At 36.3% G+C, this 27,333-nt stretch overlaps 1 protein-coding gene across 3 annotated transcripts in view; it reads left to right on the top strand.

Annotated features, from left to right (window-relative positions):
• The window catches only part of clcn1b (chloride channel, voltage-sensitive 1b), a 242,144-nt gene that overhangs the window by 110,407 nt on the left and 104,404 nt on the right, over positions 1-27,333 (top strand). For all 3 annotated transcript variants that reach the window (XM_051931704.1, XM_051931705.1, XM_051931706.1), the window contains 4 exons: positions 16,137-16,214; positions 22,823-22,901; positions 23,075-23,200; positions 24,310-24,394. In XM_051931704.1, the coding sequence (XP_051787664.1) occupies positions 16,137-16,214; positions 22,823-22,901; positions 23,075-23,200; positions 24,310-24,394 (368 nt within the window). The remainder of the gene's footprint in view (positions 1-16,136; positions 16,215-22,822; positions 22,902-23,074; positions 23,201-24,309; positions 24,395-27,333) is intronic.

Raw genomic sequence — 27,333 nt, 5'->3', positions numbered from 1 at the left:
TGTATCTCTTCAGGTTGGACCGTGTCATGCTGTAGAGAACCTTGTCACCACACCTAAAGGCAGTGTTCCTTTCCTTTAGCAGCCGCTGAACCTTTCTTGTCATCCAGGGCTTCTGGTTTGGATAGACACAGATACGTTTCTCCACTGTGACAGTGACCTTTTCCATCACTATGCTCCTTTTCACCCATTAAGGTCCTCAGATTCTGGCATTCTTGTTGCATCTCACACTAATATGCACTCTATGGGTGACAGGGCCTTCAGCTGTATAGCGCCCAGACTTTGGAATGACCTCCCTAAATTAATTAGATCATCCTACTCAATTAATTCTTTAAAAAAATAACTTAAAACTCATCTGTTAAGGAAGGCTTTTACCTTAACTTAGCATTCTGCACCTTCTTTCAGTTTGCCTCTCTGTCCAGATGCTCAGGATAATTTGTGTGTTTGTGGTATATCACAAATTATGTTTTTTATTCAGGTTTTTGTTCTGGTATTGAATTTAGTTTTTACTCTGGTTTATTGTCATTTATTCAATTTAATGGTTTGTGTATCAAGAATTTATCTGTTTTAGTGATTTATGCAGAAAATATTTGTATCAATTGTTACGTATACATATTGCTTTTCTTTCTTAGACTCTGTGCAGCACCTTGAGCCTGGAAAAGTCACTATAAATAAAATGTATTATTATTATTATTATTATTATTATTATTATTATTATTATTATTATTATTATTAACTATTTCCTCTTGAGTTTCAACAGAGAGCTTGTCAAAGTCACACAATGGGCTCAGATTTTCCAAGTTGTGTCTTGACCTTTTTTTTTTTCATTTCTAAAGTATTTACATTGTGTGCTCAGTATTATATGATGAAATGTATGGACAGTTGTTTGTGGTAATAAAACACTTCAGTATATTGCAAAACTGTAGTCCTTGCTTCAGAAAAATACTATTAGTTGCCCTAATTTATATTGCTGTGCTTCTGGAATCAATGACAGGCAGCACTGCACAGTGATGTAGACTTTAGACATCAGTTACTGAGGTTATGGATTCAAATCCGCCTATTGACATTGTGTGGCCATGAGAAAGACACTTTATCTGTCTGTGCTCTAATTGGAAAACCAAATGAAATTAATTATATCTCAAATGTTGTAAGTCAACTTAGATAAAGGTATCAGTCTAATAGTAAGTAAAAATATGAAGTCTTGAAAGAGATTAAAACAAGACTAAAAAGAGGTCTCACAAAAAGTAGCCTTTGTTAAGGTCTTGTTGTATAGCAGAATATAAGTAATAGAGGAATTTTTGCAATACCTGAATTAATGTGTTACTGATTTTTTTTTACCTATTAATATTCTGAACATTGCTATATGCTTTATGTAAGTCATCAATAATGATTCCAATGCTGTCTGACTGGTAGGCAAAGATTTTTTTCTTAAAATGGTGTGAATGTGGAACAGCCTCAAAACAAGAGAGCAAGAGCAAGGTCAAGACAAGTGTTTGCAATATCCGATATTTAGTTGAATTATATTGTGCTTTGTACAGATTATGAAGAGTTTATCTTGTCAATGGCTGATTTCAATTCTTTGTCATATATTCTGTTTAAAAGATCCCTTGTTCAACACTACTTCATGCCATTTAGGGATGACATTTTTGAAAGACACTGGTAGAGTGTAAAAACACTGTATATATCTTCACTATTGTTGAATGGTATACTGTAGCTTCTACTAGTAATACTGAAGGAAGATTAGGGAGGACTGGCAGAAAACATTCTGACATGAATATAATAGAAGAAATGTATTCCCTGATGATCAAGTTTGAGGCATAATTGTTTGAAGAATATGAATGTATTGTCAGTATAAAATCACTAAATATTAAAGGTGCTGAAAATGTTTAATGTATTGAAACTTTGGGCCATGTAAGTTATAATGCTTGATAATATTCGGAATTGTTGAGGTCATATTAGTCCTAGACCTTGCATATATAATAGGAGGTAACATTTAAATGTACAATTAACATCTCCCATTATGAGGTTATGAGTGTTCATACTAGGTATTGAAGAGAACTCTATTTCTCTACAATTTATTATATCATTTTTTGCAAATACATTATCAAGCATTAATTTATTTTACATTTTTCCCAAACAATATAATGTAGTGCTCCTCTGAATAATAATTGACCTCAGAAGATACAAACAGGGTTGCTTTGTGAACCTAGAGAATATTCCAAGGCCTCTAGTCATCCTGTCATAGATGGATTAAAATATTTGGCCATCCCAGGTTACTCACAGAAATTTACATCTAAGTTAAAAATGTTGAGGCTACGGATTTGTCAGAACCATAGCATTAATGCAAGCTTTCTTAGTATAAATGGCAAGTTTGGAATCTGAACATTTATTTGATAAATGAAAAAATCAATTTTTCTAGGTTCTGTGGTAGGTGATCTGTAATTCACTGAATACTGTTCTTTGTAAAAACACTAATTTGTATTACTAAGGTATTTAAATTTCTGTCTTTTCTCCTGAAACTGTGGCTCCAATCGTGATTAATTTGCTTGTTAGATCAGAAGGCAACATAATGTATTGCACAGAGGAAATTCATGTCAGCATGCAATATATACAGTAACAGAAAGATAAACCCATGTGTCAGAGTACAAATGAAGGAAGTGCACAGGCAATACATTTATAGTTGTTACCTAAACCCATGTCTATAAATGCACATCTAGTGCTTCACTGAGAGAGGTCAGGATTTTCAACTAGGACATCACATGGAATTTATTAAATATTCTGGCAAATATGTGATTGTATAGCTTGATTAATGTTCCAGTAACAACACTCTAACACTGGTGCTGTTATTTGTAATTTTTCCTGTTTGTGTTGTTTGTGTTTTGATACTCATGGTGTCACAAATTAATGTTATGATTGGGAATATTTGCCTTCACTTTGCCTTGTACATCATTTCCAACTATGTAAATGTTTGAGGTGACATTTTTCTAAATACACACAACCTACTGTTGGCTTGGCATTGTTTCTTGGAGCTTTTTCTTTGGCAAGAGAAGAAGCCAATGTTGGATGAAATAAGAAGATCCTCTTGAAAACCTTGCCAACAGATAAAAAAAATCTATGTTTTGCATGTCAGTGGACTAGAAATACTGGATCAAGATTTAGGCAACTGAGTTTTTGTCACTGTGACAAGAAATTTAGAAAGGCCATTGTCAGTGGGGATACCAAGCATGAAAAATGATGTAATTTAATAACTAAAAAATAAGATATTTTATGCTTTTCATATAGGACTTTAGTGTAAGTAAAAGCTTTCTTTCTTTACAATTTGGTTATAGGACAACACTAGGGTACTGTAGGATTTTGTGAAACCAAGATAGGCAAAAGAATGATTGGTTAGAATGCTACTTATAGGAATATTCTTGGAAACCACACAAAACTAAAGTGGGACAGTTGAAAACAAAAGCAGTTAGGAGCTTTAAAGTGTGTGTTGGGGGGGGGGGGGTTCGGTGGATTCATTTATAAGGAGAAGAAAGAGAGTTTTCAGGATTCTAAGAATTCTGGGAGTATAGTATTTTTGCACAATTTTCTGGCATTTTGTATAGGGTTGCCTTGGCATTTGTGGTGTCAGGAAAAGAGGCTTAACATCCTTACAAGTAGAAAACAAACAGGCTTTTTTTGTTTTATTTTTGTTTTAAGACGTACTCATTTTTTGGGAACATTTCTAGTTTTTTGTCTTTCTTTACCATGTCCTCTCTTAAATAAAAAATATTTGCCATGTTCATTTTTCTAGTTACTGCCCCTTGATTTACTTGACTTTACATCTTTTATTCAAAAGAAATGTCTAATTCAATGCTCTAAAAGAAAACATGTATTATTTTATTTATCTACCCAACAGAAGCATGATATCACACACAAGAAAACCTGACATTCAAAAATAAAATAAACAAACTAGTAACTGATGAGAACAAATATATATTGTTTTTAGTTTCCAAAAAGCTATATATTGAAGCAATTGGTTTTGTATTTAACAATGTATAACTATGATCTTTGAAAAGACTGGATGTGTTTTGAGGCTAATAATTCCCAACATGGTCTCAGTCTGTGTGAAATGTTTTGTGATCTCTCTAATGTTTGAGTGGGTTTCCTCAGAGTTCTCTAACTAATGTTCTTGTTAAATTAATTGGAGAACCTAAATTGATCCATTTTAAAGGTGTGTGGTTGTGAGTGAGCTATATGAAAAACTAGTTTCCTGTCCTCAGAAAGTCCATGCCATTTGACTAGTGCTGCCAAGAGAAGTTTTTTCCCTTGTGGCTCTGTACAAGAAGAGATGGTGCTCATGTAGTCAGGGCCGGCACCACCATTAAGGCCAATTAGGCAAATACCTAAAGTGCAGATCATAAGGGGGTTGGGGTAGCCACAAGGGTTAACTACCAAACAGTCGGTGCACTAATATGTTCGGCCTAGGCCTGGCACTGCATGTTGTATTCCTGGATCTAAAATAATGAGGAGGAGCAGTGGTGCTTCTTCATTATGGCCAGGGAAGTACAGACCCAGCAGATGTTGTGCAAAAACGTCAGCTTCCTTCAGTAATTTAACTTATTATTAAATTATTTTTTTAATTTCCACTTTTCCAATGGCACACTAATGCAGAAGGTAAAAAAAGCATCTATTAAAAAATCTATGGTGCCTAAGATTTTACACAATACTAGATATAGTATATGCTTTAAACACCTTCTCTCTGCTCAGATTTCTCTTCCAATTGAATCAGTCACAAGCCACATAAGCATAAACAAAATATCATTTTTATTGCGTAACTTTAAAATAAAATGTCCAACTTTTAACTTATAGTCACACAGCAAAGTATTTTTCGTACTTACTGTATTTTCCAAAAGAAGATTAGTGCTGCAGCGTGAGGTGGAGAGTGGGTTAGAATTATTTTCAGTGTGAAGATTGCATGTTTCTGTGTCTGTTTGTTTTTGCTGGTTTCTTTTTCTTCCCTTACCTCAAAGATGTGCATGCTAGGATATTTGCTGACTCTAAACTGACCCAGTGTGCCTGAGTTTGTGGATGTATGTGAGTGTTCCCTTTGATAGACTGGCACCCCTTCCAATGTGCCAATGCTGTTAAGACAGGCACAGGCATCCTGTGATCCTGGTTTAGGTATGTTCTGAAAATAGATAAATGGATAGTAATCAAAATAAAAAAAGAAAGTAACAGAACAAGTAGTTCCAACTTGTTGGCTTTGAAACTGCTAACGGACAAAAATTTACTGTGTGATAGACTTAACAGAGAGCATTGAAAAATACAGGGCACAGAAGGCAATTGTGCTTTCTAAATAAAAAATGAAGCAGAGTCAAGGTCACAGGTATCATGTAATTATTCAAAAAATGCTAATGCTGGTCCAATGAAACTTAACGTAACACATAATAGCCAGAGGGGGGTATAAGGTACATTGAAGTTAAACAAATCAATTCAAGAGGCTGCATTTTAGGGACTGTTAAAAAATTAAAGACAGAAGAGAATAAACAGAGCATTAAATGGGTATAGGTGCTGAATTTCACTTTTTTTTTAACTTGAAATGCAGTCAGCGCTGCAGTCGAGTAAAACAAAACCCTCTACATTTGGTGACAGCCACATGATTTATTTCCTGTAGCTGCTACTATAAAAGCATTAATAACTTGCAATTGTTGGTGAGAGAATTTAAAACTTCAAATTCTTTTTAGATACTTTAAGGCAGGCATGCGCAACCTTTCCGCTATTGACGGCCGCACTACAGACTTTTTACTTTAATAACGGCCGCCAGTAAGTCCAAGTAAACTTAATAATGTTTTATGATTTATGTAAAAATTTACAGATTACACATTAAAACAGAGTATGATATATCTGACAATATTCAATTTACTGGTCTACATATGTAAAAAAATGTCTACGAAACGTCATATAGGACAAAAAACCTTTACAGCAATTGTTTCAGGAAGTTTGGAAAACATCGCCATTAATGGCTTCCTTGCTCTTGCATGTTTGCAGACAGACTTGCAAAGTCAGGGGACTCGCTGGAGACCATTAGGAGATGGCAGTGCTACATCGAATGCTACTTCCATTTGTTTATCCACGCTGCACCATCTCACCCCATTTCTCCCAGGAAATGCGGAGTAAGCTCGAGAGTCCCTAGGCCTCGATGAATATATAAAGGGCAACATTTTGGTCAACATACCGACCCGGCTAAGGAAGGTTCTGCGGTGTTTGAGATTCTACACTTGCAGGAGTCTAGAGACCCCAGAGTCCAAATCGGCTTTCGGCGTCACCATACCGACCCGGCCGACAAAGATTCCGCGGCGTTGAGACCCCTTACTCGCTGGAGTCCAGAGACCCTACACCTGCACGGCCGCCATTACGTACACTTTAATATACACGGCCGCAGGTTGCGCACAGCTGCTTTAAGGAATAAGTGGCATCACTTGGAAGTGAAAGGAAAAAAGCACCAAATCAAATACAAAGACATGCTAGAACAAATTTAAAAACTATCATGTTTATACTGTTTACACACACTCAGGTGTTCATGCAAATTAAGGTTAAAGAATGAAGATGTCTTTGGCTTCTACTTTATCCTCTGATAGTGTTGAAGCAGGCTGACATGGGGACCCTTAGCCCCAATGAAGGCCCTCGGAGACTCAGGACTGGCAGCAGAATCAAGCTTTATTTACGGGACACATACAGACTCGATTCAGATGACTTGAGGAAGCAGCCATAGGCATCTCCTAATTTTTTTACGATTCTTATCATACAAGCCATTATTCATCCTCATCTGACTCCTATCATTTCGCTGCTCTACTCTTGCCTCTAATTAATTCTACCAATGTTTCTTAACTGAGGGGCTGTCAAAACCCCTCTCTGTCCATCATTTCTGTTTCACAAGGCCTATCCTTCATCCCTGCTAACTCTTTGCTTGCTACCATTATTTACAGCCAAAGATTTCACATTTCCCCTCTTAGCGAGGAGCCCATCCTTTCCAGCTCTCCTACACATCTAACCTTTAGCTTAATGAATTATTGGTGGGTTCTAGCTCATACAGAATAATAAAAATATGTAGGCATAAGTCTTTTTAATCCTAACTCTTACATCTTAATGCTTAGTAAAACATAGTGTCCACTTTTCTCATGTGCTTATAATATTTTTCTAATACGCAGAGATTACCAATTTTAAGAATACATTTTTCAATAATAGTTGATCACATTTCTTTTGATATGCTAATTTGCTGGCCATACTGCGTTACCACCAAAGACACCTCTCAGTGTAATTGTGATACTGTTGACTATTTTTGGAGCACTGAAATAATTCTCCCTGGACACAACATATGAACATTTTTTTCATTATATCATGATGAGTTTTTCAAATGTTCTACAATATAAAAAGTCATACACAATAAATGGCAATGTATTTAACATGTCCTCATAGCAATAAAAGTATATTGAACAACACCACCCTGACATACAGTAAGGAAATTGAGTTAACACAACAAATGTACTGCATATACAGATCAGCATTTGAAGTAGGAAAAACTTTCATACTATAAATGAATCTGAGCTTTTTAAACTTACATGAATATAAAAGTGGGTTTATCATTAAATAAAACTTGATAGAAGAGCAAAACATTATGGCAAATAGTAGACCTTATTGTGAAGTATTTTTTTATATCCTAATTCTCTACCTGATAACCCCAACATGTATGCTGTGTTAACAAATTCAGGAAATAATACATTATATAAAATGTGGTGCCTGTTTATGGCTTAGGCAGGGGTGGCGAACTCCAGTCCTGGAGTGCCGCAGTGGCTACAGGTTTTCATTCTAACCCATTTCCTAATCAGTGACCAGTTTTCACTGCTAATTAACTTTTTTCCCATCACTTTAATAGCCCTGTTAGAAGAGTTCAGCCCTCTGAATTGATTCCATTCTTCATTAAATGACAGCCAAGCAGAAATGAGATGTGAAACGAGCTAACAGATGACCAGCTAAACTGGGGCTTCAAACTCCAACCAATTTCACTCCAATCACTTTCTTAATGAGAACCAATTCTTGCTGTTAATTAAACCCGTTATTTAATTCCATGGCTTGTTGCTGCTCTCATTCAGCCAAAACACACATTTCAAAAACTGTTGTTTTTCTGTTCTTTCTAAGAGCACCGTTAAAATGTTTTGGTGACCTGAGAGATCAGCCTTACCAAGACCATCACCTCTCTTTAATTTCAGATATTGTGTGATGGGCACAGGGGAGCTGGTCATATGGTGGCTTGTTTTTTGTCTCATTATTGTTTGGCTGCTAATTAAAGAAAAATAAACAACTATGGGGCCTGAGTCAAGTTAATTAAAAGAAGTAATCAGCAGCAAAAACTGGTCACTAATTAAGAAGATGGTAAGAATGAAAACCTGCAGTCACTGTGGCACTCCAGGCCTGGAGTTCGCCACCCCTGTCTTAGGCTATTATTCAGATTTAAAATTAAGTGCAATGATATACAGATCATTAATTTGTTGGAATCTGTCAGCAAACAAATCCAAACATAGACTCAGATACTTTATGTGGAAACCAGTGGTAAGAAATTCAAAGCCTTTGAAATGCCATCATTAGCTGTTCTTTCAATCTGCCTCTCCTTCACATGAACCTGCTTAGGGTCGCAATAATCCACAGCCTATATTGGGCACACAGCATGAGCTAAACCTTGGATTTGGCACCAGCCCATCACATTAGCTTATTTTTGTTATTTTTTCATCAAAGCATTTAACATATACATATTAGCTCAAACTACTGACACTTTTGGTTTTAAGAAAAAAATTGTATTATATAGAAACAAATTATATTATTTGATACGATTGGTGAGCTGTCTATGTAACATTTATTTTTATGGAAGTTAGATAAAAGAAAATTGTAAAAAAAAGGGTGATAATGCCTTTGAAGAGTTTAAATGTTCATATTTGCTTTCAGGATAAAGTAAAGGAACATAAACCTTATATTTCATAATCATAGCTTATTTTTCATTTCAATACAATGTGTATAGCATGTTATCATAAAAAACATGGCCAGGAATTCTCAAAATGTAAAATTAAAAATGAAAAACAATTTTCTGGAAGCATTTACAAAATCTCAGAATTTAAAATAATACCTGAATAGGTTAACATACGAGCACCATTTCTAGATATTAAAATATTGCAGTATTAAAATTAAAACAACAACATTTATTTCCATAGTACATTTTTCATACAACAACGTAGCTGAAAGTGCTTTACAAGATGACAAAGAAAAAGTTACAATTAAAGAAAAACAATCAAGATTAGACAATAATACAAGAATAAGTAAACAAAACAAGGTAAGGTCAAAGGGCCAGGAGGATAGAAAAAAAAATTCCTGTTAAGATGGAGAAAAAAATAAAATCTGCAGGGGTTCTAAGGCCAAAAGACTGTCCAGCCACCATTAGGCATTCTACCTAACAAATGTTCTTAAATGAGTCCTCTTTGTTTTCAGGCTTCACATGATAATATTTGATAATGTTTGTTTTGTGGGTAGCTGAGACACTCTTCTTCATTCCATCATCTCAGGGGGCTGCATGGTGCCTTGATCAGGTAGTGATGGTGCAAATCGCCCCATTAGAAGAACCAGAAAAGAGAGAGAACAGTGGGGATTAGTACAAACTGTGGATCCCTGATGAATATGATAATTCTATACCCATTCAGTCTATTAGAAATCAACTGAAATGTAACTACAAAAAAGCCATATTAAAATGATGGGTTTTAGAAGTATTTTTAAATGTTCCACAGTATTAGCTTGGCGAATTTCTTTAGGCAAAGTATTCCAGATTTAGATTTAGATTTAGGTTTATAACAGCAAAAGGCTGTCTCACCAAATCTTTTAAGCCTGACTGTTGGAATTATATGCATATCTCTATTTGAAGATCTAGGTTTATGACTTGGAGTGTAGAGGGACAGGCATTCCAAAATATAGGATGGAGCAAGATTATTTAAGGATTTTAAAACCATTATTAGTATTTAAAGTCAATTCTGAATATCACAGGTAACCAGTGTAATGACACTAAAACTGGTGAGATGTGCTCAAAAATTTGTTTTCTAGTTAAAATTCTCACTTTCTTAGTTAGTCCCGTTAGGAGTGCATTACAGTAATCTAGTCGACTAAAAACAAAAGCATGAATTAATTTTTCAATGTCTTGTAAAGTTATAAGAGGATGAACTTTTGCCATATTCCTTAAGTAAAAAAATGCAGTCCTCATAATCTGGTTAATATGAATTTAAGGTTTAGGTCAGAGTCAATGATTACCCCTAAATTCTTTATCTCCACCTTGATTTTTAGGTTTACAGTATTTCTAATGCCCTCACTATATCCATTTTTGTCAATCACTGAGATTTCTGTTTTCTCCTTATTTAGTTTGAGAAAGTTACTACTCATCCTTTCAGAAATACTGCTAATGCATTGGATCAGAGATCCAAGAGTATCAGGGTAATCAGGTGCTATCGATAAATAATGCTGTGGTAACTCACCATGTGCTTTGAGATAATCTGACCTAATGGAAGCATGTAGATTGAAAAGAGCGGTGGACCCAGAATAGATCCTTGTGGTATACCACAAACAATGTCATGTATCTCTGAAGTACAATCACCACAACTAACAAAGAATTTTCTACCAGTTAAGTAAGTCTGAAACCAAATTAAAACACTGCCAGAGAGGCCCACCCACTAACTAATAAATTAGTTCTATGTCTCTGGAAGAATCACAATGCATAATGTTAGAGGAGAGTAGAGGGGTAGGCAGGAGATTTGGTTGCCAGTCCTGATCCAACAGTTTGCAGAGAAAATGGATGTTACTTTGTGAAGATTTTCAAAATTTGTTCTCCAATTTAGAAATTAACCTATAAAATGCATATAAGTTATTATTACACTCTTAAGAATGGTTATACATGTTTACTGCAGCATTAGCATTGTTTGAGAAAGCTGAAGATAAAACAGATTGGCAGTTTTTATTGCAATTCCAGCATGAATGCTATTGCATTATGGCTTCAGTTTACTGATTATTAGGTGGCAGATGGTGGAGATGCTGTTCTTTACTGCTTTTCTGTCATTTGGTATGATTTTTTTTCTTCCTTGTCTATAAATCCTAATTTCTTCAATATAGAATGCCATTAGGGTTCAAATTTAGTTTCATTGTCATTGTCATTATACGTTTTTTTCATTTTTAGCAGCATTTGCTAACATATTCTTTCTGGTGTAATGTAAATCCTCATTAGACACTTTACAAGTTTACTACATGTTTGGAACATTTTGCTTTAATAAAAAGTAATTTGTTCCTTGCTGTCGTGGTGATACACTTGTTTACATTGCCGGCAGTGTGGTTTGTGTCATTACAATAGTCATTTATAGTGACTTTCATTGCAAAAGAAAGGTGACTGCAGGGAGCTACAACACAGCAAGTTTCACTGAGCTTCTCCCCTTTCCTGCTTTCCTTTATATACAGTATATTGTGCTTTATATGCACATTATTCCGCAGTGTAACAGTTCAGAGATAATATGAAAACATATTGGCTATGTTGGAGTCCTGCATTCTATTTGCAAGTGTCTCTAACATTCTTTTTCCTTTTTTGGTGTAAAAATGACTTTTGCCTTATTTTTTCCTATTTTGTCATTTTCAAATTAATAAACGTTTTAAATTAAACACAAAACAAATCTAAATATCAAGACTTGATGTTTTATGTTGTATTCAGCATAAGTATCAATTAAATCTAGAGTCTTTGAATGGAGTTTTCAGAGTTTATTCTAGCATTACTCAAAATACAAAGCAACATATTAAGCATTTTCCAGATAAACAAATCAAATACGTAGTATCAGCAAAGGAGAAGACCTTTCAAAGATAGAGAGTTGAAGATAAACATAATATATGAGGGTTAATGAGGATCAGGATTAAGAAGTTAGACCTGCAGAGAGAGCTACTGGAAAGAGTGGATACATTTAAATATCTAGGATCAGCGGTAGCCCAAGACGGAAAACCATATGCAGAGATAACCCATAGAGTGCATTGTGGATGGAACGATTGGCAGAATGTATCAGGAGTATTGTGTGATGGAAGAATTAAGGCAGAGGTTAAAGGTAAGGTTTATAAGGCATTGGTAGGACAAGCAATGATCTATGGAGATGAGACTTGGACATTAAAGGGAGTACAGGAGAAAAAGTTAGATGTGGCAGAAATGATAATGTTGAGATTGATGTGTGGAGTTACAAAAAAAGGACAGAATAAGAAATGAGACAATCAGAAGTACAACAAAAGTGAGAGAGATATCTAAGGAAGTACATCAAAGTAGGTTGAAGTGGTATGGACATGATGAGGAGAGACAACGAATATATGGGCATAAAAAGTGATGGGCATGGAAATACAGGGGAAGAGAAAGTGAGGGCCAAAGCGAAGGTGGATGGATTAAGTAAAAGAAGATCTGAAGGAAAAGAACTCGACTGGTGTGGACGGTGCAAGACCAACCAGCACAGAGATTGATCAAGCACATTGACCCCACATAGAAGTGGGAAAAGATGAAGAGACAGAAGAAATAGTATCAGCATAGGACCACCAGAGTTTTCTAGATTATCTGATTTTTAATAGGAGAAATAAGTCTGTTTTTTATATAATGGGAGACCCCAAAACTTGTTAGCAGTGACCCAGATAAGTATGATGTATTATCTTATTGTATAAAATGAATTTGAAAATTCATGTAAATTCAAATAGTGCTACCAAAATTATAAGTGATGCAGGCTGTTTTTTAGCTGCCTGCCTGTTGGGAACTCCATATCTTCAAGGTACCTATTTGACTTTTAAACCAAATTTGGTTCCCCTAGGATGTGCACCCTGTCTTGTATCTTAAAGCTGCCTAATTGAACTCTTTCTCAGACTTTCTCTTTCTTTCTGTCACTTGTTCAATTCTGTTCCACTTCCACCAGTTTCTTCCTATGCACCATACCGCCAAATTGGAACCTGGACCTACTTAATAATATACATTAAGTTGATGGAAATTACTACCAAAACATGCACATATTAAGGCTGGAGACTAGCTTGTGGCAGTCACTTTTATGTCTTTTCTATTCATTTAGATTATTACTATTATTGTAGATTTATTTTTTTTAAAATGTTTTCACTGTAGTGTTTATTGTACTCTTTTGTAAACAAGCAAAATATTCTCCTAGTATTAGTTTGTAATAGGTATATGGACTTCTGCCTGTCTGTTAATTTTCAGGCCTGCATAACCCAATTGTAGAATGGTAGGGCTGCAGAGCCTAACCTAGCAGCATCAGGCACAAGGCAGGAACGACCCCCAGAAGGGATGCTAGTAAAACATCAGAGTGGGCTTCACATCTGTCTTCACAGATAAGCACTATATACAGTGCATCCGGAAAGTATTCACAGTGCATCACTTTTTCCACATTTTGTTATGTTACAGCCTTATTCCAAAATGGATTAAATTCATTTTTTTCCTCAGAATTCTACACACAACACCCCATAATGACAACATGAAAAAGTTTACTTGAGATTTTTGCAAATTTATTAAAAATACAAAAATTGAGAAAGCACATGTACATAAGTATTCACAGCCTATGCCGTGAAGCTCGAAATTGAGCTCAGGTGCATCCTGTTTCCCCTGATCATCCTTGAGATGTTTCTGCAGCTTAATTGGAGTCCAGCTGTGGTAAATTCAGTTGGTTGGACATGATTTGGAAAGGCACACACCTGTCTATATAAGGTCCTACAGTTGGCAGTTCATGTCAGAGCATAAACCAAGCATGAAGTCAAAGGAATTGTCTGTAGACCTCTTCGACAGGATTGTCTTGAGGCACAAATCTGGGGAAGGTTACAGAAAAATTTCTGCTGCTTTGAAGGTCCCAATGAGCACAGTGGCCTCCATCATACGTAAATGGAAGAAGTTCAAAACCACCAGGACTCTTCCTAGAGCTGGCCGGCCATCTAAACTGAGCGATCGGGGGAGAAGGGCCTTAGTCAGGGAGGTGACCAAGAACCTGATGGTCACTCTGTCAGAGCTCCAGAGGTCCTCTGTGGAGAGAAGAGAACCTTCCAGAAGGACAACCATCTCTGCAGCAATCCACCAATCAGGCCTGTATGGTAGAGTGGCCAGACGGAAGCCACTCCTTAGTAAAAGGCACATGGCAGCCCGCCTGGAGTTTGCCAAAAGGCACCTGAAGGACTCTCAGACCATGAGAAAGAAAAATCTCTGGTCTGATGAGACAAAGATTGAACTCTTTGGTGTGAATGCCAGGCGTCACGTTTGGAGGAAACCTGGCACCATCCCTACAGTGAAGCATGGTGGTGGCAGCATCATGCTGTGGGAATGTTTTTCAGCAGCAGGAACTGGGAGACTAGTCAGGATAAATGAAAAGATGACTGCAACAATGTACAGAGACATCCTGGATGAAAACCTGCTCCAGAGCGCTCTTGACCTCAGACTGGGGCAACGGTTCATCTTTCAGCAGGACAACGACCCTAAGCACACAGCCAAGATATCAAAGGAGTGGCTTCAGTTCAACTCTGTGAATGTCCTTTAGTAGCCCAGCCAGAGCCCAGACTTGAAGACGATTGAACATCTCTGGAGAGATCTTAAAATGGCTGTGCACCGATGCTTCCCATCCAACCTGATGGAGCTTCAGAGGTGCTGCAAAGAGGAATGGGCGAAACTGGCCAAGGAATAGGTGTGCCAAGCTTGTGGCATCATATTCAAAAAAACTTGAGGCTGTAATTGCTGCCAAAGGTGCATCGACAAAGTATTGAGCAAAGGCTGTGAATACTTATGTACATGTGATTTCTCAGTTTTTTTATTTTTAATAAATTTGCAAAAACCTCAAGTAAACTTTTTTCATGTTGTCATTATGGGGTGTTGTGTGCAGAATTCTGAGGAAAAAAATGAATTTAATCCATTTTGGAATAAGGCTGTAACATAACAAAAGGTGGATAAAGTGATGCATTGTGAATACTTTCCGGATGCTCTGTATGTATAAACTCAGTTAAAAGGAACTGAATTATCACTGTACATATCATTGCTCTTTTTCCTATTATTTCTAAGCTTTCTAAACATGTACTCTTATATGCATTGTGAATGACCTTATAAAAATAATTTGGGAAATGGTATATATAAAATATAGTCTTGTGTTTGTACTTTACACATTTGTTTCATTTGTTTAATTGACTTTTGCTGTCTTTCACTGGTTTTGTTTGATTCTTCAAAACTCCAGATTTTATCCCTAGCATAGTAATTTTACTACAAAATACAGCTACCTGAAGGATTTATTTCATTTTTTAGAAGCTGATTATACAGTTTAGAAATAAGCAGTGCACAAAATATTTGCACATCATATGCTCCACCTAGCATGGCGCTGCTGCCTCACAGTAAGGAGACTGGGGTTCACATCCCAAGGCTCCCTGTACGGAGATTGCATGTTCTCCCAGTGTTCATGTGAGTTTTTCTCAAAGATGTACTAGTTAGGTGGATTGGTGTTGCTCAATTGGCCCTAGTGTGTGTGTGTGTGTGCGTGTGTGTGTGCGTGCGTGTGCGTGTGTGTGTGTGTGTGTGCTAATCTTGTGATGGACTTGTGCCTATGATTGCTGGGATACGCTCCAGCTGCCCTGTGACCCTGCCCTGGATAAGTCAATTTGCAAGATGGATGGATATAATCTCTATATTTAATTGCCTTGTAATATTAGCAACTCCGACATCTGCAAATCTGATCCTGAAGAGTAAAAAATAAAAAATGGGTGTGGGGGGCCTTTGGTGCCTTTCTGTTTTTATAATTGCTTCATTTGGAGTTAGATGCAAAATTAGAAATACACAGAATTACAGATGCTTGTTAAAGTAACTAGCATCTGCATTACTGTGGTTGGATTTACTGCTTGCATAATTAGTACATGTTGGTCCCCATATGGGTCCTATTATCTCCATTAGACAAGCAATAATTGTGCCAGGCCTGATTCATCTGCCTGTTTCTGCACCTTACTGCCCTTCTCAATGCCTGTCTTTCTGTACAAGTGCAAGTCAATCTAATGTCTAATGTTTTCATAATCTTGAATTGTCTTTCTTTCCTGTCTTCTTCCCTTATTTACAGGGCCCATTTGTCCACATTGCGAGCATCTGTGCAGCTGTACTCAGCAAACTGATGTCCGTCTTCAGTGATGTTTACAAGGTAAGCAGTGTCTTGCAGCCTAAACCCAAAAATGCAGCATGACAAAATACACTAATTGCATCTTGAGTGGTAAGAATCTGTTTATGAAAATCTGCAGTCATGTGGTTTCTCTCTCAATGGTGTTCTATGCAGTGTTAGCTCCTGCTTTGCATCTGCTTTAGCCAGAATAACTACTGGTGCTACAAGACTACGTAATGAGAAAAAGTAACAGATAGGTAAATGTTTTGGTTTGTCTATTATAACGCTAACATTTTTGTCATTTTTTTAGTCCTGTCATTATACATGCCTGCTTTTAAGTATGTTTCATCCTAAAAACTGAAACAAATGGAATAACACACAGTAAACAGTATGATGTTGTGGTGACACAATTCTTAGCTTAATTGGCCACAGGAAATTGTCTCTTCCGTCCCAAAGAATAATAAAAACTGTTAATGTTATTAAATCTTAACAGATCCAGTCAGCAAGCTTTGAGGTATTAATTTAAAGGTTGGAACTGAAGGAGTTGTAGATGAAGGGTAACATTATAAAAGGCCCAGCCTTGAAATGAACGTTAGTCTCGCATGAAATATGATCTTTTCAGAACCACTAAACATAATGTTACCTGATGGTGTGCGAATAGAGCAGGGCAGTGAACTAATTTTAGTTGCTATAAATGCGTTTTAAATTGCTTTTCATCGTTTGCTTATCCCAAAAAAGAAAGTTTGAAAAATCACTTTGTATAAAGTGTCTTCTTCAAAGCACAAAATCACACAATGGGATCATACAGCATTATATGTTTTTCTATCCTTCCAGTTTCTGCATCTACTACTTCTAATTTAGGAACATGCTATGCTGGTGTTCACGTTCTGGCATTCACTGTGTGGAGTTTACATGTTCTTCCCATTTCTCAAGTGGATTTCTCCCAGGACATGCTGGTTAGGTGGATTGGTGTTGCTCAATTGACCCTACTGTGTGTTTGTGTGTGTGTGTGCGTGTGCGCATATACTGTGTCACTTTAGCAATCCTTAGGTGCAAGGAAAGAACCAATTCTGCATGAAGCACACATATATCAAATAGCAAACTTATGTACAAACCCACCTTCCATCATACATAGTTAATTTAGAGTTGTCTGTCTACACAACATGCACATCTCCGGAATGTGGGAAGAAAGGCAGGTTTTCCTGAGATGAACCCACTAAGACGTGAAGATGATAGGCAAACTCCACACAGAAGGTTGATGGAGATTGCTAGTGTCCTTGAATCCACTTATTTGTTTAGGAATATTAGATTTTAATTATGCAGTTTTTATCATAGCTTCTTATGACATATTGGTAGCACATTGGTTGAGGTAGCTGGCTCACAACTGCCGGGACCTGAATTTAGATCTTTCATCAGCCACTGCTTGTGTTAACTTTGCACATTCTTATTACTTTTCATGTGTGTCTTCTAATAAAACTTCAATTTGACCCCACAACCCTAAGAAATACGCAAGTTAGATGACCTGGTATTGTGTGAATGCTCATGTATGACCCCTATGAAGAACCACCACCCCTTTCAGGATTAGCTACTGCCTGATGCCATCAGGATGGACTTGACGGATGGTAAATTTTGAAAGGAAATGGGTGAATGAGTACTATATTATAATGGATAACTGAATTTCAAGCAATGTTAAAGACTTTTGCTGAAGCACAAGATTGCTATGACACCTATAATTTAAGCAAAGGAATGTTTGTGTTGTTAATTGAGGGTCATCAAAGAAGATGGTCAGTGTTTCAAAATATGAAACACACTTATATTTTGGGCAAAATGTTCAGAAGCGTGACTAGTGAAATGTGACAAATTATATGGGATAGGGAGTAATATTGAAGTGTGATGACAGAAGAAGAGAAAAATGATGATGTCTTAAAATGGACACCAAAGGAGAGGACTGAATCATAATTCTCTGGAAGGTTTAGACACAAAGGAGATCAGCAGCCCTTCTTAAGCTCTTTGCAGGATCTTGTACCTTTTCAACAAGGTGTGATTTTATATAATCTGCGTACACTCATCTAAAGAAGTAAGTAGGAGGGAATGGCTTTTGGTTGATGAGACATTATGTCACTTAGTAGGTCTAGACATCTAACATAAATACCAGTGCCCAACTAATAATGCTCATTTACTGTCACTGTAGAGGTACACATGCTCTTTACAGGATAAAAAAGTATTTTGAGAGCTTTTACAAATTCAACACAGACTTCATTACAACATACATACTTTTTCAGATATAAAATATTCAGCTGGCTAAAGCATGTCTTAAAATGTTATATTTTGGAATCCTAGCCAGCTGTTTCAATGACATAATATAGTGATGTACATTTTAATTACTAAAAAGAAGAGTTTACCTAGGCGTATTAAAACATACTTATGCTATTCAAGCTTACAGTTGTGTTAGTAAATTTTTATTTATATTAGGCAATATGTCATTGCTTACTTTCTGGTTAATATCACCCAGCTCTATTGAACTAAGTCATATAAACTTGTCTGTGTACATCAGTCATACAGAACAGATGATTCTTGTCCTGATAAATCTATCTTCACAAAACTTTTGATTAAAGTCATTTATGGAGAGTGACTTTAAAATAGATTCTATAAGAAAAAGCAAATGAATGGCATAGCCTACCCTCCGTGTATGCATGTAATGCACACATGCTGACTCTTCTGCTTTTTCTTCAAATATTTTAAAATTAATCTGATGTCTCCCTACAGCGTACCATCTATGGATATCAATTTAACTTGTGGTTCAAATCGCGCAATAATGTACAGCACAGTATATACAGTATTCCAAGCCAAACTTGTCTCACATTTATTAACCGTTTAACCATACATACATTAAAAGTTTGGTTTGGCTCTCTTAACAGTACAGTTAAGTTTAAATTCAATACTGACTAAACATTTTAAAATGTTTTCTAAGGCCGCATGACTCATTTTAAATGTTACTTTCTATTTTAAGTCTTTAGGTTTTAGAAGATTATACTTTTGTAGAGTACAGTAGAATATTTGTCCATTGGCAACAGAGCTTTTGGCAAACATTAACAGGGGCCTGGTATTGTAAAGTGATGCTGCAGATAAGGAGCCAAAGCTGTTGTAGAAACACAAGTCTGAAATGGTGCCATAACACAGTACATTCTCTTGAGGTGCTTTAGAACTTTTCAGTCATGTCCAGACTTAACAAAAATATTCATGTGGAAATAGATAGATAGTGTGGATGCTAGGGGTCATTGTTGCCCCTTAAACCCAATAGACAGACCACAGGGTAAAAGAACCAAGAAGATATTTTATAATTATTTTCTTCCTGCACAGTGCCTCCAAAGCACCACAGCCACAATAAACACAATACTCAATAATTTACACAATATTCTCTCTCCTGCACGCCTCCCAGCAAATGTTGTCCACCTCCTCCCGACTCAGGCTCCCTTGCTGGGTCTCCAGCAGTCCTTTATATAGTCCTTGACCCGGAAGTGCTTCTGTGCTTCCGTCCCCGTGACTTTGAAGTACTTTCCAGGCTATGTAAATAGTAGGGAATCCCCAGTCTCCCTGCAGTGTCTCCTGGCGGCACCCACGGTACCCAGCAGAGCTGTGTTGCTGAACTCCAAGTCCCAAAGTGCCCTGCGGACATCCGGGGCACCACTGCAGTCCAGAGAAGCTGCCATCTATCGTCCTGGGGGAGGCAGTGTCCTTGATAAGCTGACTTCTCCCCATCCTTCCGTTACTGGGGCGTCCCTTACACTAGATAGATAGATAGATAGATAGATAGATAGATAGATAGATAGATAGATAGATAGATAGATAGATAGATAGATAGATAGATAGATAGATAGATAGATAGATAGATAGATAGATAGATAGATAGATAGATAGATTATTGTCGCAAGATTGAAATTTAGTTCTACACAGAAATTCAAAAAATAATTTTAACAAACAACAATAACAATAACAACAACCCTCACCCCTTTAAATACACACATGAATTACAAAAATAAGAAAAGTTTTGACTTGTCTACAGATAGAAGAGTAGTCATAGTCTTTGTATGTATGTAAATTATTTTACCACAAAGTTTCAACATAGAAAACAGTAAAGGGGTCTGCATACTTTTTAAATCCATTGGATATTAGACAGGCTGAAAGCGTGGAATATATTTAAACATATTATACTGTATATGTGGACAAAAATACCAAAAGCATCAATATATATATATATATATGATGAAATCCAATATATCAATTCTAACTCATAACATTCATTTAAACAGTGTAATATAATTTATATTAATTATTTTAATGTTTAAATGAATTTGAAAAAACTTTAGGATTTTTGTCCTTAGTGTAACAGAAAAGATTATTTTGAAACATGAGCAAATTTAAGTGTTCAGCTATTACAGTTTTATCTCTAAATCCTCAAATTCAGGAATTACATTTCTGTGTTTTTGTTCAGGGCATTAGGCCTACATATAAATATTTTACTTTCTGATTTTCTTGATGGCTCCATTCCCAACACTGACATTTTTGTCTTTAAGAAATACATCATTCTGTTATTGTTTTTATCACAGTTTTTATAACACTTTTTGTTATTTATTTTTTAACTGACAACACATCAAAAAAAACAGTATTTTAGTTAACAGATTATATCACCAATTGTAATTCTTTGGCTGTAAATTTTAATGGCGTGAATGTCATCCGTTTCTGTTCATCTTATGATATGTAATTCTTGTGAAAGCCAATGTATTATTGTTATTGTGCATCAGACACCATATTAACTGTAATGCATATCACTTTAATAAAATGTTTCTTTTGTTAAAGTCATCTTCACTAACGGTGCTTTGTGTTGCCTTGTGGTGCTAATGTATACAGAAAAAGAGATAAGCCACGAGGGGCATTTTGATGGCTGCTGAGTAAAGGCTCTTCTCAGCCTTCCCCAGCAGGCTGTCCATGTCCCTCTCTCTCTCTTTCTCTTTTTCTCACTCTCTGTTGGTTGCATGGCTACTCCTTGTGTCTCCTTGCATTCATCCTAGACTGAGCAACACTACCTCGACTTCCTGGTGTCGGCCTGTGCTGTTGGGGTGGGATGCTGCTTCGCGGCCCCCATTGGAGGCAAGTTACTTTTTCCTTTTACTTTTATATTACTTTATATGGAAAATTTAATATGGTCAGTTATTCTCGTTGCAAAGAAGAGATAGATGAAACTAAACTAAGTGGCTTACACTGTGGCAGACTAACACTTGGTAACAAGAACAGTATGATGTGATGCTGTCAGTAATCATGTTGAGTGGCATCAATATGAAATAACAGTCTAACACCATTAACAGCATGCCTGGTTGCACTTCAAAAAGAATTGCTTCTGCATTACAGAGACTGGAGGAATGCTCTAACAGATTTCATCTGTGTAGTAGACATGGGCTAAGACCTAGCTGTCAATAAGTTATATTTGAAAAAAATAATGTTTTTTAGCAATGTTCACAGTTTTAACTGGGTGCAGATTACATTATCAGTTTTTAGTCTTTAACTTGGGGAGTTGTTCACCATTACTGAGACCAAATGTGATTTCTAAGGCCTGGAGCCTTACTCCAAAATACCCTGTTATCTTGACAGTGTTAGAGTAGTTAATATTATCTCAGAGTAATTGTAAGTCACTATGGTCAAAAGAGTCTGCCAAATAAATATATTTATTTAAAGAGTCTGAATCCATAACCTAATTCATTCCTTGCTTGTAATCAAGTAAAAGGGACAACTTTTGCAACTGACAAAATGCCCTTTTTTGGCAGTAAACATGTATAAAGTGTACATGACCCCTAAATCTATGCACGTTAAAGGTGAACCCCTCTAATTGTGATTTACTTGTATGATTTGCATTAGGAACACAGATATGATTTAGTCAATCTATAATAATATTTTAATAGGCTATAAAATGACATGAAAATATTTTGATTTGAATGTTTCAAGTTTACGAAGGCAAAACAAATCTGTTCTTTTTTGATTTGAACTAACTAGAGCTCACTAGAGGGAATTTTCAAAGTGAAACTTGCATGCTCCCAGCTGTTGCAGCATCTCTTGCCCTGACACATTCTAAAAATGTTGCATTCGTTGGCAGCAAAATCTAGGGTAGTAGGATGTAATTATATGTTAGCTGAAAAATTTGCATAAACTTCCAATTACTGTACCAAGCTGTGGAGATCTCTTCATCTCTCTGTGTCAGGACTGGGAGCTACATGTCTGCTGAGCAAAGCAGAAAGACATTCCACTGGCACCTATGGGTGAGGCCAGCAAAATCACACAACATAGCATCAGCACTAACATTAACGATCATACAAGGAGTTTTTAAAATTCTCATTATGAAGATTTTTCATTGAATAGTGACACACACACCTATATTCAAATAGGAAGACATTCTGTTGTAAATGTAACTGATAGTCTTGTGCTTCTCATAAACTGTCTTGTAAAGTTAACTGTTTAAACTGACTTTATTTCTTCTATCTGCCTTTATCTCTTTTTGATTTTCCCATTCTTTCTTTCTTTCTTTCTTTCTTTCTTTCTTTCTTTCTTTCTTTCTTTCTTTCTTTCTTTCTTTCTTCCCTCCTCGTCTGGATGACCAGTAGCACCCGTATTGCTACACAGACATTCTCACCGTAGGCTGTGCAGTGGGTGTTGGCTGCTGTTTCGGGACTCCACTTGGAGGCAAGTCTTTACCATTCAGTGTGCTGCCTGCCTATCATCTTACGAGACTGTCTCTTTGACCTGCTCTGTAAATGACAGCTTCTCTGAGTGTTCACTTATCTTTTTATATTTCTGAGATTTCAGCTAAATACCCAAAGACATTGATTGTTTGACATTTCCCTTGTCCCTTACAGGTGTCCTTTTCAGCATTGAAGTGACATCCACATACTTTGCTGTCAGAAATTATTGGCGTGGATTTTTTGCGGCCACATTCAGTGCTTTCATCTTTCGAGTGCTGGCAGTGTGGAACAAAGATGCTGGTAAGGGAGCCTTTCAGTGGCTCTACTGCCATGATAGAAACAATAATCCTAGTTTTTATCATAGCAAAGAACATTAAACCTGTATCTGGGCGGTATGAACAGTTGTAGCTTTAAACTTCATATTTATACCTGTTCATTTGATTATTTTACAAATGAAGGGTATCATGTCCTCTCCAAGGTTCTCACTGTATCGGCCAATCCATCATTCTTATTTGACTTGAAGTAAAGTGTTTACATATTTTTTTTAATTGTCCTCACTGAATTTTTCAATAAATGATGAATATGATCTTGTTTATTTTATAAGACACCTTGTGACAGTGTATGCTTTGTGTGGCACTATAAAAAAATTTAAAATGACTAATAAAAAAGTTCAGAAATATCAAAAGTGTTAATTGGAAATTAAACAGTGTAAAAATAATCTAATCAGAAATGTTGATACAGCTAGGAACTATAATTTATAAAAGCATTGTACCCCACCTGCCATTAAAACTGCTGATTCCACAAGTATACTATACCCAATACAGAGTTTGCCTTTACTGGCATTGCCACTTGATCCCATTTTGGATTAAGCATGGCCTTCTTATGCCAAAGTGTAGATTCGTCACCTATCCAGATCTTCAGCAACAAAACTGGTTAGATCCTTTGTGTAGGCTCTACAGTGACCCTGAGAGCCTGAAAAGGTTGAGGATAAGCTGCTACAAGATCTACATATGATCTTAATCACATCACTTTAATTTATAGATTCTTCCATTCTGCTTGAGTGGAGTTTGCAGTTTCTCCCCATGTTTAAGTGGCTTTTTTTTGATTGAGTCTGGTTTCCTCTCATGGATGAAAAACATGGTGTCAAGTAAATCTCCATTCATACAGTGCCTTCATGTCAGATGTATATGGCTGTGCACGATCTACAACAGCCCCACAGTTTCTAGGGAAAGTATCATTATGAAAATCCATACTGCATTTACAGTATTCATTTTAAATTATCATTGCATAGTGACAAATTTGAAGAATTACTGTACATTACAGGTTTTCTAGCTCAGTTTTATCTCATAAATTATTCAGGTTACATTCTGTATTACTCACTTGCTTTTTTTTTCTTTCTTTTTGTGTAGTTACTATAACAGCCCTGTTTCGAACTAATTTCCGCATGGAATTCCCATTTGACCTTCAGGAGCTCCCAGCCTTTGCAGTCATTGGGTGAGTGTACTAACTGTAGTTTCTCCACTAATGATTTGCTTTCAAAGAAAAATATTTTCTGAGATAAAGCTCCCTTTTAGAACAGATGCCAAAGAAATCTGTGTTTATTATCTAAAATGTTGCAAAAGAATTAATCACGTTTGTGATGCAAACCTATAGTACTAGGGTGTTGTATTGTGTTAGCCATTATGAATGTAGAGAAAAGCCAAGCAAAATGACACCTTTTATTGGCTAACTAAAAAGATTACAATATGCAAGCTTTCGAGGCAACTAAGGCCCCTTCTTCAGGCAAGATGTAATACAGAAACTGGAGTTCCCTATGTTTATATACACACTCTAGGACAAGAAACAACATTGGTAAATCTTTAAATGAGAAATTTTAAATGTAAAAAAATAATAGATTCATTCAGGCTAGGGTTAATTTAACAAGAGAGAAAAGAACAATGTATGGTCAAGATCTCTGGATAAGATAACTGTCCAACAAAGTCTTTTGAAGTTTGTAATGAGTTTTTTCAAAACAATGTAGATCTGTAAACCGGTTGTCTGTCATTCTGAGAAATGTAAACAATCCTCATATCTGGCCATAAAACTCTTGTCTCTATTCAATCCATGTTATAATGTATTAAATTTTAGCATGAGTTTAACTTCCCATTCTTTTCTCTCTTGCTGTGTTTTGAAGTTGCCCATTAGTTGACTTTAAAGTCCCTCTCACAGTGTCCATGGCTGTTGAAGTGGGCCGCTACAGGAACATCTGTGTTGCCATGTTTAATGTGGAACCTGTGTAAATTCATTCTCTGGCGGAGTGTTTGTCCAGTTTCTCCCACATAGAGTACAGTGTCAGGACATTTCATGCAGAAAATTAGGTAGACAACATTAGATGATCTGCAGGAAAATGATCCCTTTATGTGATGTTCAAGTCGGCAGTGTGGTATAACTATACGGTCTGTATCATAGATGTGGGCACATGGTTTGCATCTTTTCTGTAGGCATGGAGATGTGCTATTTTCTGTTGGTTCACCTAGGGAGCTTCGGACAATTAGTTGTTGAAGGTTTGGTGGTTGTCTGTATGCCAGGAGGGGAGGTTCAGGAAATACATTTTTCAGTGTTTGGTCGTTGTTTAGTATTGGCTGAAGTTCTTTTAAAGTTAAACTCATGCTAAAATTTAATACATTACAACATGGATTGAATAGAGACAAGAGTTTTATGGTCAGATATGAGGATTGTTTACATTATCCAGAGATCTTGACCATACATTGTTCTTCTCTCTCTTGTTAAATTAACCCTAGCCTGAATGAATCTATTAATTTTTTACATTTAAAATTTCTCATTTAAAGATTTACCAATGTTGTTTCTTGTCCTAGAGTGTGTATATAAACATAGGGAACTCCAGTTTCTGTATTACATCTTGCCTGAAGAAGGGGCCTGAGTTGCCTCGAAAGCTTGCATATTCATGCAAACCTACAAAAGAATAATTTGAATCCTACACTAAATATACAAAAGGATTTTCTTTTGATAACTAAGAGTAAACAGGTATATACAGTAATGGTTCTTCCAGTCAGCTTTCAAGTTTTAATGGGTAAAAAGGGAGGGTAGGACACAGATTCACCCCAAAAAAGAAGGGATGCATACAGTGACAGGGATGTCAAATGTCATAATGCCAGGTGTAAAGAGAGCTATATTACCAGGGGGGCAGTGTGTCCTGTTGTTGTTGTGAAAGACTAGGAAAATCTATGTGTTTTGGCACCCGTGAAGAGGAAAAAGTATGAGAGAGAGAGAGAGAGAGAAAGAAGGACAACCTAGGACAACCTGTTAGGAACCAGACAATACGCAATGGTAGTTCTATAAGGTAAGCAATCCAACATATGACAAGGATTATCTGACTTCTCAAAAAGACAGAGTGCCATTGAGAATTGAGAGAAAATAAGGCAACCTTTGGGCTAATAAAGGGCAGGACAAGGTCAGAGGCAGGCAGAAGGTTATGATTTTGAAGCAAGTGATGGAGGCGGTATCATCGTGAAGTAAGAGGAAATGATTAGACAAACCATAATCTCAACGTAAAGGTCTCAGTGCTAAAGTCTTTCTCGGAGTACCTTTTAGCTTCCTCAACTGGTGGGACAGAGCACAGGTGAGTTCAGTGATGATCTAAGAGTCTGAATGTTTAAAGAATGAAGAGGAAATCAAGCACCAAATTATGAACGCGTCTGTCCTTCGAAACTGCATGCAATTACACATTAATATGTTGGTGCACAAGTCATCTGCACCACCAACAATAACACACATCATATTTGAGAGATGACTTGTGGTATTAAAAATTACAAAATGAATGCGCTAGTAGGTAGTGTACAGTACATCACATTTTTAGAAGTGCATATAAAAGTGGCTCAAATCTCATTTGAAAAGATCGGATTTCTGTGTCCACACTGTTAAAAATAATGGTTCTTTAATGGCATTTTGTGGTTGTTTACTGGATTGTGTGGTTCTTTGTAGAATTACAGCTTGACAAAACACCCTTACATTCTAGGAAGGGTTCTTTGCATATAAAGCTGCGTTCTTTCTGCTTTGCTTCCTAATATGTAGAAATAAATAAAAAACTGAAACCTTTAATGTTTGGTGGGATACCTATAGGACACTAACAGACTGAGAAAACCTGGAATTAGCGTGTGTTATTGTGTGTAGCAAGATATAGAAGATTGTTTCACAGTACTTTCTGTGTCCAAGTTACTAGATTCTAAATGTTCTTGGACCATTTATTATATAGACTTTTTTCAGGACCTTCTCATGTTTGTTTTGGTTCTGTTGATTTTTTTAGCTTCTGAGTTTTTGACAAATTAGTCTTTCTCATGTTCTGATCTGGGGTTTTGTGTTTTCTTTTTGTTTTAATCATTTAGGAAATTTTACGTTCACAATTTTTTTATTATTATCTCTTAACTTTCTTAATG

Source organism: Erpetoichthys calabaricus, chromosome 9 (genome assembly GCF_900747795.2).
Source record: "Erpetoichthys calabaricus chromosome 9, fErpCal1.3, whole genome shotgun sequence".
NCBI classification, from domain to species: Eukaryota; Metazoa; Chordata; class Cladistia; order Polypteriformes; family Polypteridae; genus Erpetoichthys; species Erpetoichthys calabaricus.
This window is presented reverse-complemented; position numbering and strand designations above follow the sequence as displayed.